The sequence below is a fragment of the Saccoglossus kowalevskii genome, chromosome 12 (assembly GCF_978046115.1).
Source record: "Saccoglossus kowalevskii chromosome 12, keSacKowa6.1, whole genome shotgun sequence".
NCBI classification, from domain to species: Eukaryota; Metazoa; Hemichordata; class Enteropneusta; family Harrimaniidae; genus Saccoglossus; species Saccoglossus kowalevskii.
In genome coordinates this window covers 33,594,096-33,609,221 of record NC_140652.1, presented here as the reverse complement: position 1 = coordinate 33,609,221, position 15,126 = coordinate 33,594,096, and the positions used below count along the sequence as shown (strand labels likewise).

The 15,126-nt window shown below is 36.4% G+C and overlaps 1 protein-coding gene across 1 annotated transcript in view; it reads left to right on the top strand.

Moving 5' to 3' along the window:
* Positions 1-2,199, top strand: part of LOC144357562 (NXPE family member 3-like) — a 36,922-nt gene extending 34,723 nt beyond the window's left edge. Inside the window, exon 6 of the mRNA XM_085506240.1 lies at positions 115-2,199. Coding sequence (XP_085362366.1) covers positions 115-851 — 737 coding nt within the window. The 3' untranslated portion in view covers positions 852-2,199. The remainder of the gene's footprint in view (positions 1-114) is intronic.
* Positions 2,200-15,126: the final 12,927 nt, after the last annotated feature.

Genomic DNA, 15,126 nt, shown 5'->3' with positions numbered 1-15,126 from the left:
CGCTCTGTCATTTATAGTAATTGTCAAGGTGTATTATGTCTTTTGTGTTTTTACGTAATCTTAACAATAGACGTTACATTTTAATAAGTATGGTTATTGAAATATTTTGCTTAGATTCAACGCTACCGCCACCAACATTGCCTGTATGTGGTCCTGATTTACCAATTCCTATATCTGATGGATATTGGGAAAATAACGTCACATTCATTCCTTTGGTCTGCCAGAGCCAGCAATGGACACAGGAGGAAGCACAGAAATGTTTGTCGAATAAGGTTTTCAAAATTTATGGGGATTCTACACTAAATCAAGTTCAGAATGCGCTTTATGGCACGATCAAAGACCGTTCTAGAATAGACTATCACTATATCGCCCCGAGAATGGGTGGTGAACCAAGGTTAGTGCAAGTTATGCTTATGGAAAGCGACTACCTGGACACTCTTTCACAAGACGAATGTGTATCAAAACAGTTCATTGTAATTTTAAATTTCTCTTTCCATCTGGGATTGTGGTCGAATAAAGCATACCTAGAAAGGATTTTCCATGCCAGGGGAGCAGTGGAGAGGTTAATGAAGCGGTGCCATGGTAATGTTCTCATCTTCATCAAGATGGCGCATCCACGTGACAACCTTTATGCAGAGCAAACAGTCCATAGCAACAATTGGACTTTCTACACCATGAACCGTATGATTCGTCACGTGTTTGGTGATATGCATGTTCATTTCTGGGAGGTCTGGGATATGGTCCAATCACATCCTTCACCCAATCAGGTTCACATGCCAACGGAGGTCATAGGTCAACAGCTACAGCTGTTTTTTTCGTACATTTGTCCTGAAATGGGAAGGACAAACTAGGTCATGCACTCGTGACAAAGAATATCAATGTTTCGATGAACTAGCTACTGAATTACTAGGATTGTTTTAGATAGGATTTATAGAATTTGTGAACATTATTGTCATTTATGCCATCAGGCAGAAATCAACTGCCTCGTTAATTGCGAACAGAGAGGGAGATAGTGACCGGCACGATTTAAGAGAAACGAAGTTTTGTGTGGTATAATATTTATTTAACTGTTTATATCACTTTTATTATTATGTTATTTTCAACATATGTTGTCATATGTGTATTTTATTAAGATTGAGATATTGTATTTCTTTACATGTGATGAAAACACCAGTACTGCAAATTTATTCACGTGTTGAGCGATTATTATCGAAATGTATATATCATCTCAACTCCAGTATAAAATTTAAAATAGTACACACGCGAAATAAAAACCCGGATATTCAACCGAATGTTCAGCATGATTGGCAGATAATTGAAGTAAAGTAGACTCTGGCACCGACTAAAATATTTTCCAGCTAGTAATGTACGTAATCAGAGTAACTGATGTGAGACATTCCATATTTTTTCTTTTTACAAATGTGGGAAAACAGAAGAGGACGAAATCTTTAAATTAACTACAAATCTGATACCCATATTTATTATACATTTTACTGCTGTAATCAGTAAACCTTGTTGCTAGATAATTTGCAGTACTGGTATTTCAATTTCACCGACACCGGGTATAAATGTTTTAAGAATTAGCACTACATTAGCTATTATTTAACGGTTACAATCAACCTTTGTTATAATAAATGGCACACATTTTAGAACAATGTGACATCACTACACATAAACAATAAATAAATAAATATAATTGCATTTAGCAATGGGTAATTGGAGTAAAACCGCGTATTACTTTTGTTGGTCCACTTTGTAGCTTAGTGGTATTTCAATCAATTTTCATCATCTTTCAAGACTGTTAATTGTCTGAGTGGGCTTATTATACTGGGAAAATAATTATGTAGTTCTTTCAAACACACATCCTTGAACCATTTGTTGTAATGAAGAAAACATATGTGATATTCAGCAACTGCACAATTAGGTGTGAATATTACATCTACTGAGTATTCCGTGCACCAGATATAATAGAAGTACTATTCCAGAGATATCGCATATAACAGATCAACAACAAAAAAGCGCAAGCTGCAATGTTATCAATCAGTTCTGCGATTACATCTGTGTATGTGTGGGAAATATTTCCTCATTATTCAAAAACGGAAATAGTGAGCAGAATTTTGCTCATCATTTAGTATAAGAGATCTTTTTCTTTTGTAAATAGTGAGCACAAGTTTGTTTAAAATTACATTATCAAATGTTTATATGTGTGCCTGCAAATTATTTCAATACCCAGGATTTTTGTTGTAAACTGTGCAAAATAGTGCCCACCATGCATTTACATGTTTATCGTTTTGTAAAATGTAAACAAATTAGTCGCCGATTTTTTTTCAACATTTATCCAAACAAACGTGAAATATCACAGTTGTTTCGAATTACCCAGTTTGAAGTACTAAAAGCGCCACCACAGATGAAGTGCAAGTTCAATGTGCTGCAACGACTGTCGAAAAAAAGGCGGAGGGTTCGTGATGTACAACAGAACCTTGGTGTTGCAGGTGTGTTAAAACTCAGACTAGTAATACAATTACTAGTAATACTAGTCTGAGGCTAAAACAAATATATTGAAACAATTCAGCCTAAAGACAAGTGGAGTTTAAAATATAGGCAATCTGAATAGGTGTTACAACACTGTCAGCTGTATTTGTTGCTAGGGTTCAAACACATGAATCGTTGATCGCTTTGAACACTATTTGATTTCCTTATTCCAGATTAAACACACCATCGACTTGCCAAATAACCTGTCTAACCCCCAGAAACAGGGACGAATATGTTACCAGACAAAGTATTGAGTTGCAGCACAGTTACCAGTGCTTTCAGCTCAAACACCTCATCTAGAATACGAAGACGAATGATTCGACTCCAGCCCCAAATAAACTTCACTCGCACAAATATAAAAAAAAAAACGACCCGCAATGTTATCTGACGCGTATTTTCGTATATTCTGTCTAAATTTCGGACTCGGTTCCATAATGTACATCATATAAAAGCGTCACGGTGAGAACTTGTAACATTGTAGCTTGCGCTTGTTTTTGGTCTGTTATCGTATGGTATCGAGGCTTCCCGTCGACTGAAAATGTGTAAATAACCGGAAAGGCCCCATAGTGATTCAATAAAATGAAAAGTTCCAAATTAAAAATATGATTTTGACTTTCGTCGTTGATTTCAAATTTTCATTGTTGAAATCTAAATATCGTCACCACAGGCATAACTGAGAGGATCACGGCTAAAATCTGAATTGTGATTACTTACAGATTTTATGATTAGACAGTCAAATAAGGGGCGGAGGGGGTGAACGTGAACCCCAAATAGAAATGTGGGCGCAGCATGGGCGCTGAGCCGGTACGTGTGTTCGCTGTACTTTGCGGATTGCTAGCGTGGAAATTAGGACAACAAACACCGCCCTACGTTAAGCAAGGACGCTAATTTGAACCAAAGCTTAACCTATGTCACGTGGCTGGCAACCGTTGCCAGGGTATCTCGCGGGATCTCGAGTGAGCGGAATATCCACTATTCGACACACACAGTTTTAACTTGATTTTTGTTATAATCTAAATTGCGGAAAAATATCATTATTTCTTTATTTAAAGAATCCCGTGAGAGAAGATGAGGTGCCCACCAACCTGTTTTAGCCATATAGTTTCACCTTTGTTTGAAATGTGAGTCTGTTGGACTATTTTCTTATCCCTCTCACGTTCAACGAGATGACTTTAAATCACGTTACCATGAATACATAGTATGGTTTTCAGCATAACAATGAATGCGACACACTACGATACCTGAACGAGCGTTTTCTACAATTGCGTTTTGCTTGAATTGTATTAGCATTTAATAAATAATTGATCATAAAAGTTGAATTAATCTGATTACTTGTTTTGATGAAAAGACTATCCATGCAAAATCCATCGAAGTCCACGACAACGACGGCAAGCGCAAACAAAAATAGAAGCAAAAAAAAAAACAGAATTTATAATGCTGTTATAGTTTGATAGTTAATATTCTTAATTTCATTAAATATTGGTGAAAATGAGTATTTTTCTAGACAATTGGTGTGACAGCACATATGCATATGTGTCTTCTCAGGGGACGTATCTGTCTGTCGAGTGATATAATGAACAGATTGAGGAAAATGACTAGATACAACATCATGTTGTATTACCCCTCACATAGTACAGTAAGTGCTAGCATATTGGTACGGCTGATGTCATTTGACTGTGGGGCATTGGAAGTCATAGTCGCCAATTTTTTCGCACACAATATTTTCTGGTTTATCACACACAATATCACAGTATCTCCAAATACAGAAGGATTTCTATTTTCACATTTTTTGCCATGGGACTTTTTGCAGATGACAGAACACATGTTTTCTTTTGTAAGTGTGCCTTCCATATATTCCATCTAAGCGCAATGTGGCCTTTCATTTCAATTTTTTTTGGAGGTAATAATTTACTTCTCTGGTTAGCATAAAAAAAAACCCACTGAATATGTGCCATTCCCATAATCCAACACTCTACCGGATGTACTCTTTTGTAGCTTCTCATTGGACATAACAGCGGAGAAGAAATCACCACCTCGATACTGCTTGTTATTACAGTCATCGTACGCTTGTATGACCACGTGGACTATACTTCGATGTTACATTTTGTTATTAAGAAAATTCAATCTATAAAGAAATACATCAGTAAGCCAGAAATAATACTGTCTTCAAATCAAACAGCAGTCACTGAATATTATATGAATAAAGGACGCCTCCACAAAAGAAACCGTGATCAATAAAATTATAAATTATAACTCTTTAGTTAGCTTTTCACGTATAGCATATGCCAAATGAAAAAAAGGGTTATTTGTTTTCGAGGTCACTGTCTCATACTATTAAGTTGTTTGCGTTCGATTTCAGGTAAGAATTACTGCCATCGGAGCCCCAAGTTAACAGATTTCATTCATATAAAATACCAGCAACGTATTCTACATCAGAATGATAATACAATAACTGGATCAACAACTACAAAATATTGCACCGCGTGACACATTTCAACATAAATAAAATAGCAAAAGATGGTACACTAAAATGAAAAGCAAATAATGAAATAAAACAGCATAAATATAGGAGGCTTTAAGCCGTCTACAATGCGATTACATGTACCCCGATGGTGGGTACTCACATATATACGCTATAAGGAGATCTTTTATCAGCTAAAGTGTCTAGAATGAGCGAGGTATCTGTCTCATAAAGGTGTCTGGAATGGGGTCTGCAATTTTAGCATTCTTTACAGCACGCTAAAAAATATCTCAAGATATGAAAATTGTTACTTTTAGCAAAAAATAAAAAAATACTTGTGTAATTCATCGCCGGAGTCAATAATGAACCTAAGATTGAGAGGGGGTGTATATCTTTAAAAACCGAATTGGTGTATCCTTTTTCACATTTGTCTGTATGGAAAGAGGTACGGTTTAGAGTTGCCGGTAGCACATCCCTGCAACTTTTTTAGGTGACAACCCCCAGCCATGGACTATCGTTCATACACAACGCTTACATGTGGTCATATATCAAGTATATGTGACATGTAATCTTCTTCCTATTTAATGTATAAACAGTGAACGCTTACATGTTAGTCGTATCCATAGTTAATTCAGGCGAATTTCATCCTGACATGCCAATTGCACGAGTGCTACTGACAATACATCCAAAACGTGTGACCAATATCTAGACATTCAAAGAGGACTACACATTTATCACCCGTTTTTTTACCAAGAACATGACGATCGCATTGTTTCTTCCGTTATTTCCCTAATTCATGTTACTTATGGATGCTGAAGCAAAGTCGTATTTATGAATATATGGGAAATGACATTGTTTAGTAAAACATATTCTATTAGTAGAAAAACAGGAGATTCATTTCGTTTGCATTGCCAATAATATATGCAAAGGTTACTAATAAAATGTGAACCGTAAATCATTCGTGCCACACGTGCATGAGGAGTTATAACAATATTATGACAGCTGCGTGCAAACCAAGTCTGTAAGGGCAGTTGTTATCGTCATACGCCGGTTGGTGCGAATTCTCGTTCGTTTAAGGTAAGTAAATATTAAGCGATAAATTTCCTAATATAATTCTCGCTTGTCATATTGGAAAGCACGACTTGGTTCAACGTCTTTTGTGAACTTTCGTTGTCATCTTTCCTAATATCTAAAATGAGTAACATTGAAACCTGTAATGAAGATACAGTATTTCTAAGACACATTTCCTATCACCAATCCATCAATAGCATAGATCGCGTTATCGCTATAGGTGAATGGATGTAGATTGTGGTATCGCTATAGGTGAATGGATGTATATTGTGGTATTGCTATAGGTGAATGGATGTAGATTGTGGTATCGCTATAGGTGAATGGATGTATATTGTGGTATCGCTATAGGTGAATGGATGTATATTGTGGTATCGCTATAGGTGAATGGATGTATATTGTGGTATCGCTATAGGTGAATGGATGTAGATTGTGGTATCGCTATAGGTGAATGGATGTATATTGTGGTATCGCTATAGGTGAATGGATGTAGATTGTGGTATCGCTATAGGTGAATGGATGTAGATTGTGGTATCGCTATAGGTGAATGGATGTATATTGTGGTATCGCTATAGGTGAATGGATGTATATTGTGGTATCGCTATAGGTGAATGGATGTATATTGTGGTATCGCTATAGGTGAATGGATGTAGATTGTGGTATCGCTATAGGTGAATGGATGTAGATTGTGGTATCGCTATAGGTGAATGGATGTATATTGTGGTATCGCTATAGGTGAATGGATGTATATTGTGGTATCGCTATAGGTGAATGGATGTATATTGTGGTATTGCTATAGGTGAATGGATGTATATTGTGGTATCGCTATAGGTGAATGGATGTATATTGTGGTATCGCTATAGGTGAATGGATGTATATTGTGCTATCGCTATAGGTGAATGGATGTATATTGTGGTATCGCTATAGGTGAATGGATGTAGATTGTGGTATCGCTATAGGTGAATGGATGTAGATTGTGGTATCGCTATAGGTGAATGGATGTAGATTGTGGTATCGCTATAGGTGAATGGATGTAGATTGTGGTATCGCTATAGGTGAATGGATGTAGATTGTGGTATCGCTATAGGTGAATGGATGTATATTGTGGTATCGCTATAGGTGAATGGATGTAGATTGTGGTATCGCTATAGGTGAATGGATGTATATTGTGGTATCGCTATAGGTGAATGGATGTATATTGTGGTATCGCTATAGGTGAATGGATGTAGATTGTGGTATTGCTATAGGTGAATGGATGTATATTGTGGTATCGCTATAGGTGAATGGATGTATATTGTGGTATCGCTATAGGTGAATGGATGTATATTGTGCTATCGCTATAGGTGAATGGATGTATATTGTGGTATCGCTATAGGTGAATGGATGTAGATTGTGGTATCGCTATAGGTGAATGGATGTAGATTGTGGTATCGCTATAGGTGAATGGATGTAGATTGTGGTATCGCTATAGGTGAATGGATGTAGATTGTGGTATCGCTATAGGTGAATGGATGTAGATTGTGGTATCGCTATAGGTGAATGGATGTATATTGTGGTATCGCTATAGGTGAATGAATGTAGATTGTGGTATCGCTATAGGTGAATGGATATAGATTGTGGTATCGCTATATGTGAATGGATTCAGATTGCGGTATCGCTATAGGTGTAATGATGTAGAGTGTGGTATCGCTATAGGTGTAATGATGTAGATTGTGGTATTGCTATAGGTTTAATGATGTAGACTGTGGTATCGCTATAGGTGAATGGATGTATATTGTGGTATCGCTATAGGTGAATGGATGTAGATTGTGGTATCGCTATAGGTGAATGGATGTAGATTGTGGTATCGCTATAGGTGAATGGATGTAGATTGTGGTATCGCTATATGTGAATGGATTCAGATTGCGGTATCGCTATAGGTGTAATGATGAAGATTGTGGTATCGCTATAGGTGTAATGATGCAGATTGTGGTATCGCAATAGGTGTAATGATGTAGATTGTCGTATTGCTATAGCTGTAATTATGCAGATTGTGGTATCGCTATAGGTGTAATGATGTAGATTGTGGTATTGCTATAGGTGTAAGGATGCAGATTATGGTAACGCTGTAGGTGTAATGATGTAGACTGTGGTATTGCTATAGGTGTAATGATGTAGATTGTGGTATTGCTATAGGTGTAATTATGCAGATTGTGGTATCGCTTTAGGTGTAATGATCTAGATTGTGGTATTGCTATAGGTGTAATTATGTAGATTGTGGTATTGCTATAGGTGTAATTATGTAGATTGTGATATCGCTATAGGTGTAAGGATGTAGATTGTGCTATCGTTATAGGTGTAATAATGTAGATTGTGATATCGCTATAGGTGTAAGGATGTAGAATGTGATATCGCTATAGGTGTAAGGATGTAGATTGTGCTATCATTATAGGTGTAATAATGTAGATTGTGATATCGCTATAGGTGTAAGGATGTAGAATGTGGTATCGCTATAGGTGTAATTATGTAGATTGTGATATCGCTATAGGTGTAAGGATGTAGATTGTGATATCGCTATAGGTGTAATTATGTAGATTGTGATATCGCTATAGGTGTAATTATGTAGATTGTGATATCGCTATAGGTGTAAGGATGTAGATTGTGCTATCGTTATAGGTGTAATAATGTAGATTGTGATATCGCTATAGGTGTAACGATACAGATTGTGGTATTGCTATAGGTGTAATGATACAGATTGTGGTATTGCAATAGGTGTAATGATACAGATTGTGGTATTGCTATAGGTGTAAGGATGTAGATTGTGATATCGCTATAGGTGTAATGATGTAGATTGTAGTATTGCTATAGGTGCAATTATGTAGATTGTGGTATTGCTATAGGTGTAATGATGTAGATTGTGGTATTGCTATAGGTGTAATGATGTAGATTGTGGTATTGCTATAGGTGTAATTATGTAGATTGTGGTATTGCTATAGGTGTAATGATGTAGATTGTGGTATCGCTATAGGTGAATGGATGTATATTGTGGTATCGCTATAGGTGAATGGATGTATATTGTGGTATCGCTATAGGTGAATGAATGTAGATTGTGGTATCGCTATAGGTGAATGGATATAGATTGTGGTATCGCTATATGTGAATGGATTCAGATTGCGGTATCGCTATAGGTGTAATGATGTAGATTGTGGTATCGCTATAGGTGTAATGATGTAGATTGTGGTATTGCTATAGGTGAATGGATGTATATTGTGGTATCGCTATAGGTGAATGGATGTAGATTGTGGTATCGCTATAGGTGTAAGGATGTAGATTGTGATATCGCTATAGGTGTAATTATGTAGATTGTGATATCGCTATAGGTGTAATTATGTAGATTGTGATATCGCTATAGGTGTAAGGATGTAGATTGTGCTATCGTTATAGGTGTAATAATGTAGATTGTGATATCGCTATAGGTGTAACGATACAGATTGTGGTATTGCTATAGGTGTAATGATACAGATTGTGGTATTGCAATAGGTGTAATGATACAGATTGTGGTATTGCTATAGGTGTAAGGATGTAGATTGTGATATCGCTATAGGTGTAATGATGTAGATTGTAGTATTGCTATAGGTGCAATTATGTAGATTGTGGTATTGCTATAGGTGTAATGATGTAGATTGTGGTATTGCTATAGGTGTAATGATGTAGATTGTGGTATTGCTATAGGTGTAATTATGTAGATTGTGGTATCGCTATAGGTGTAATGATGTAGATTGTGGTATCGCTACAGGTGAATGGATGTATATTGTGGTATCGCTATAGGTGAATGGATGTATATTGTGGTATCGCTATAGGTGAATGAATGTAGATTGTGGTATCGCTATAGGTGAATGGATATAGATTGTGGTATCGTTATATGTGAATGGATGTAGATTGTGGTATCGCTATAGGTGAATGGATGTAGATTGTGGTATCGCTATAGGTGAATGGATGTATATTGTGGTATCGCTATAGGTGAATGGATGTATATTGTGGTATCGCTATAGGTGAATGGATGTAGATTGTGGTATTGCTATAGGTGAATGGATGTATATTGTGGTATCGCTATAGGTGAATGGATGTATATTGTGGTATCGCTATAGGTGAATGGATGTATATTGTGCTATCGCTATAGGTGAATGGATGTATATTGTGGTATCGCTATAGGTGAATGGATGTAGATTGTGGTATCGCTATAGGTGAATGGATGTAGATTGTGGTATCGCTATAGGTGAATGGATGTAGATTGTGGTATCGCTATAGGTGAATGGATGTAGATTGTGGTATCGCTATAGGTGAATGGATGTAGATTGTGGTATCGCTATAGGTGAATGGATGTATATTGTGGTATCGCTATAGGTGAATGAATGTAGATTGTGGTATCGCTATAGGTGAATGGATATAGATTGTGGTATCGCTATATGTGAATGGATTCAGATTGCGGTATCGCTATAGGTGTAATGATGTAGAGTGTGGTATCGCTATAGGTGTAATGATGTAGATTGTGGTATTGCTATAGGTTTAATGATGTAGACTGTGGTATCGCTATAGGTGAATGGATGTATATTGTGGTATCGCTATAGGTGAATGGATGTAGATTGTGGTATCGCTATAGGTGAATGGATGTAGATTGTGGTATCGCTATAGGTGAATGGATGTAGATTGTGGTATCGCTATATGTGAATGGATTCAGATTGCGGTATCGCTATAGGTGTAATGATGAAGATTGTGGTATCGCTATAGGTGTAATGATGCAGATTGTGGTATCGCAATAGGTGTAATGATGTAGATTGTCGTATTGCTATAGCTGTAATTATGCAGATTGTGGTATCGCTATAGGTGTAATGATGTAGATTGTGGTATTGCTATAGGTGTAAGGATGCAGATTATGGTAACGCTGTAGGTGTAATGATGTAGACTGTGGTATTGCTATAGGTGTAATGATGTAGATTGTGGTATTGCTATAGGTGTAATTATGCAGATTGTGGTATCGCTTTAGGTGTAATGATCTAGATTGTGGTATTGCTATAGGTGTAATTATGTAGATTGTGGTATTGCTATAGGTGTAATTATGTAGATTGTGATATCGCTATAGGTGTAAGGATGTAGATTGTGCTATCGTTATAGGTGTAATAATGTAGATTGTGATATCGCTATAGGTGTAAGGATGTAGAATGTGATATCGCTATAGGTGTAAGGATGTAGATTGTGCTATCATTATAGGTGTAATAATGTAGATTGTGATATCGCTATAGGTGTAAGGATGTAGAATGTGGTATCGCTATAGGTGTAATTATGTAGATTGTGATATCGCTATAGGTGTAAGGATGTAGATTGTGATATCGCTATAGGTGTAATTATGTAGATTGTGATATCGCTATAGGTGTAATTATGTAGATTGTGATATCGCTATAGGTGTAAGGATGTAGATTGTGCTATCGTTATAGGTGTAATAATGTAGATTGTGATATCGCTATAGGTGTAACGATACAGATTGTGGTATTGCTATAGGTGTAATGATACAGATTGTGGTATTGCAATAGGTGTAATGATACAGATTGTGGTATTGCTATAGGTGTAAGGATGTAGATTGTGATATCGCTATAGGTGTAATGATGTAGATTGTAGTATTGCTATAGGTGCAATTATGTAGATTGTGGTATTGCTATAGGTGTAATGATGTAGATTGTGGTATTGCTATAGGTGTAATGATGTAGATTGTGGTATTGCTATAGGTGTAATTATGTAGATTGTGGTATTGCTATAGGTGTAATGATGTAGATTGTGGTATCGCTATAGGTGAATGGATGTATATTGTGGTATCGCTATAGGTGAATGGATGTATATTGTGGTATCGCTATAGGTGAATGAATGTAGATTGTGGTATCGCTATAGGTGAATGGATATAGATTGTGGTATCGCTATATGTGAATGGATTCAGATTGCGGTATCGCTATAGGTGTAATGATGTAGATTGTGGTATCGCTATAGGTGTAATGATGTAGATTGTGGTATTGCTATAGGTGAATGGATGTATATTGTGGTATCGCTATAGGTGAATGGATGTAGATTGTGGTATCGCTATAGGTGTAAGGATGTAGATTGTGATATCGCTATAGGTGTAATTATGTAGATTGTGATATCGCTATAGGTGTAATTATGTAGATTGTGATATCGCTATAGGTGTAAGGATGTAGATTGTGCTATCGTTATAGGTGTAATAATGTAGATTGTGATATCGCTATAGGTGTAACGATACAGATTGTGGTATTGCTATAGGTGTAATGATACAGATTGTGGTATTGCAATAGGTGTAATGATACAGATTGTGGTATTGCTATAGGTGTAAGGATGTAGATTGTGATATCGCTATAGGTGTAATGATGTAGATTGTAGTATTGCTATAGGTGCAATTATGTAGATTGTGGTATTGCTATAGGTGTAATGATGTAGATTGTGGTATTGCTATAGGTGTAATGATGTAGATTGTGGTATTGCTATAGGTGTAATTATGTAGATTGTGGTATTGCTATAGGTGTAATGATGTAGATTGTGGTATCGCTACAGGTGAATGGATGTATATTGTGGTATCGCTATAGGTGAATGGATGTATATTGTGGTATCGCTATAGGTGAATGAATGTAGATTGTGGTATCGCTATAGGTGAATGGATATAGATTGTGGTATCGTTATATGTGAATGGATTCAGATTGCGGTATCGCTATAGGTGTAATGATGTAGATTGTGGTATCGCTATAGGTTTAATGATGTAGATTGTGGTATCGCTATAGGTGAATGGATGTATATTGTGGTATCGCTATAGGTGAATGGATGTAGATTGTGGTATCGCTATAGGTGAATGGATGTAGATTGTGGTATCGCTATATGTGAATGGATTCAGATTGCGGTATCGCTATAGGTGTAATGATGTAGATTGTGGTATCGCTATAGGTGTAATGATGTAGATTGTGGTATTGCTATAGGTGAATGGATGTATATTGTGGTATCGCTATAGGTGAATGGATGTAGATTGTGGTATCGCTATATGTGAATGGATTCAGATTGCGGTATCGCTATAGGTGTAATGATGTAGATTGTGGTATTGCAATAGGTGTAATGATACAGATTGTGGTATTGCTATAGGTGTAATGATGTAGATTGTGGTATCGCTATAGGTGAATGGATGTATATTGTGGTATCGCTATAGGTGAATGGATGTATATTGTGGTATCGCTATAGGTGAATGAATGTAGATTGTGGTATCGCTATAGGTGAATGGATATAGATTGTGGTATCGCTATATGTGAATGGATTCAGATTGCGGTATCGCTATAGGTGTAATGATGTAGATTGTGGTATCGCTATAGGTGTAATGATGTAGATTGTGGTATTGCTATAGGTGAATGGATGTATATTGTGGTATCGCTATAGGTGAATGGATGTAGATTGTGGTATCGCTATAGGTGTAAGGATGTAGAATGTGATATCGCTATAGGTGTAATTATGTAGATTGTGATATCGCTATAGGTGTAATTATGTAGATTGTGATATCGCTATAGGTGTAAGGATGTAGATTGTGCTATCGTTATAGGTGTAATAATGTAGATTGTGATATCGCTATAGGTGTAACGATACAGATTGTGGTATTGCTATAGGTGTAATGATACAGATTGTGGTATTGCAATAGGTGTAATGATACAGATTGTGGTATTGCTATAGGTGTAAGGATGTAGATTGTGATATCGCTATAGGTGTAATGATGTAGATTGTAGTATTGCTATAGGTGCAATTATGTAGATTGTGGTATTGCTATAGGTGTAATGATGTAGATTGTGGTATTGCTATAGGTGTAATGATGTAGATTGTGGTATTGCTATAGGTGTAATTATGTAGATTGTGGTATTGCTATAGGTGTAATGATGTAGATTGTGGTATCGCTATAGGTGAATGGATGTATATTGTGGTATCGCTATAGGTGAATGGATGTATATTGTGGTATCGCTATAGGTGAATGAATGTAGATTGTGGTATCGCTATAGGTGAATGGATATAGATTGTGGTATCGCTATATGTGAATGGATTCAGATTGCGGTATCGCTATAGGTGTAATGATGTAGATTGTGGTATCGCTATAGGTTTAATGATGTAGATTGTGGTATCGCTATAGGTGAATGGATGTATATTGTGGTATCGCTATAGGTGAATGGATGTAGATTGTGGTATCGCTATAGGTGAATGGATGTAGATTGTGGTATCGCTATATGTGAATGGATTCAGATTGCGGTATCGCTATAGGTGTAATGATGAAGATTGTGGTATCGCTATAGGTGTAATGATGCAGATTGTGGTATCGCAATAGGTGTAATGATGTAGATTGTCGTATTGCTATAGCTGTAATTATGCAGATTGTGGTATCGCTATAGGTGTAATGATGTAGATTGTGGTATTGCTATAGGTGTAAGGATGCAGATTATGGTAACGCTGTAGGTGTAATGATGTAGACTGTGGTATTGCTATAGGTGTAATGATGTAGATTGTGGTATTGCTATAGGTGTAATTATGCAGATTGTGGTATCGCTATAGGTGCAATGATGTAGATTGTGGTATTGCTATAGGTGTAATTATGTAGATTGTGGTATTGCTATAGGTGTAATTATGTAGATTGTGATATCGCTATAGGTGTAAGGATGTAGATTGTGCTATCGTTATAGGTGTAATAATGTAGATTGTGATATCGCTATAGGTGTAACGATACAGATTGTTGTATTGCTATAGGTGTAATGATACAGATTGTGGTATTGCAATAGGTGTAATGATACAGATTGTGGTATTGCTATAGGTGTAAGGATGTAGATTGTGATATCGCTATAGGTGTAATGATGTAGATTGTAGTATTGCTATAGGTGCAATTATGTATATTGTGGTATTGCTATAGGTGTAATGATGTAGATTGTGGTATTGCTATAGGTGTAATGATGTAGATTGTGGTATTGCTATAGGTGTAATTATTTAGATTGTGGTATTGCTATAGGTGTAATGAT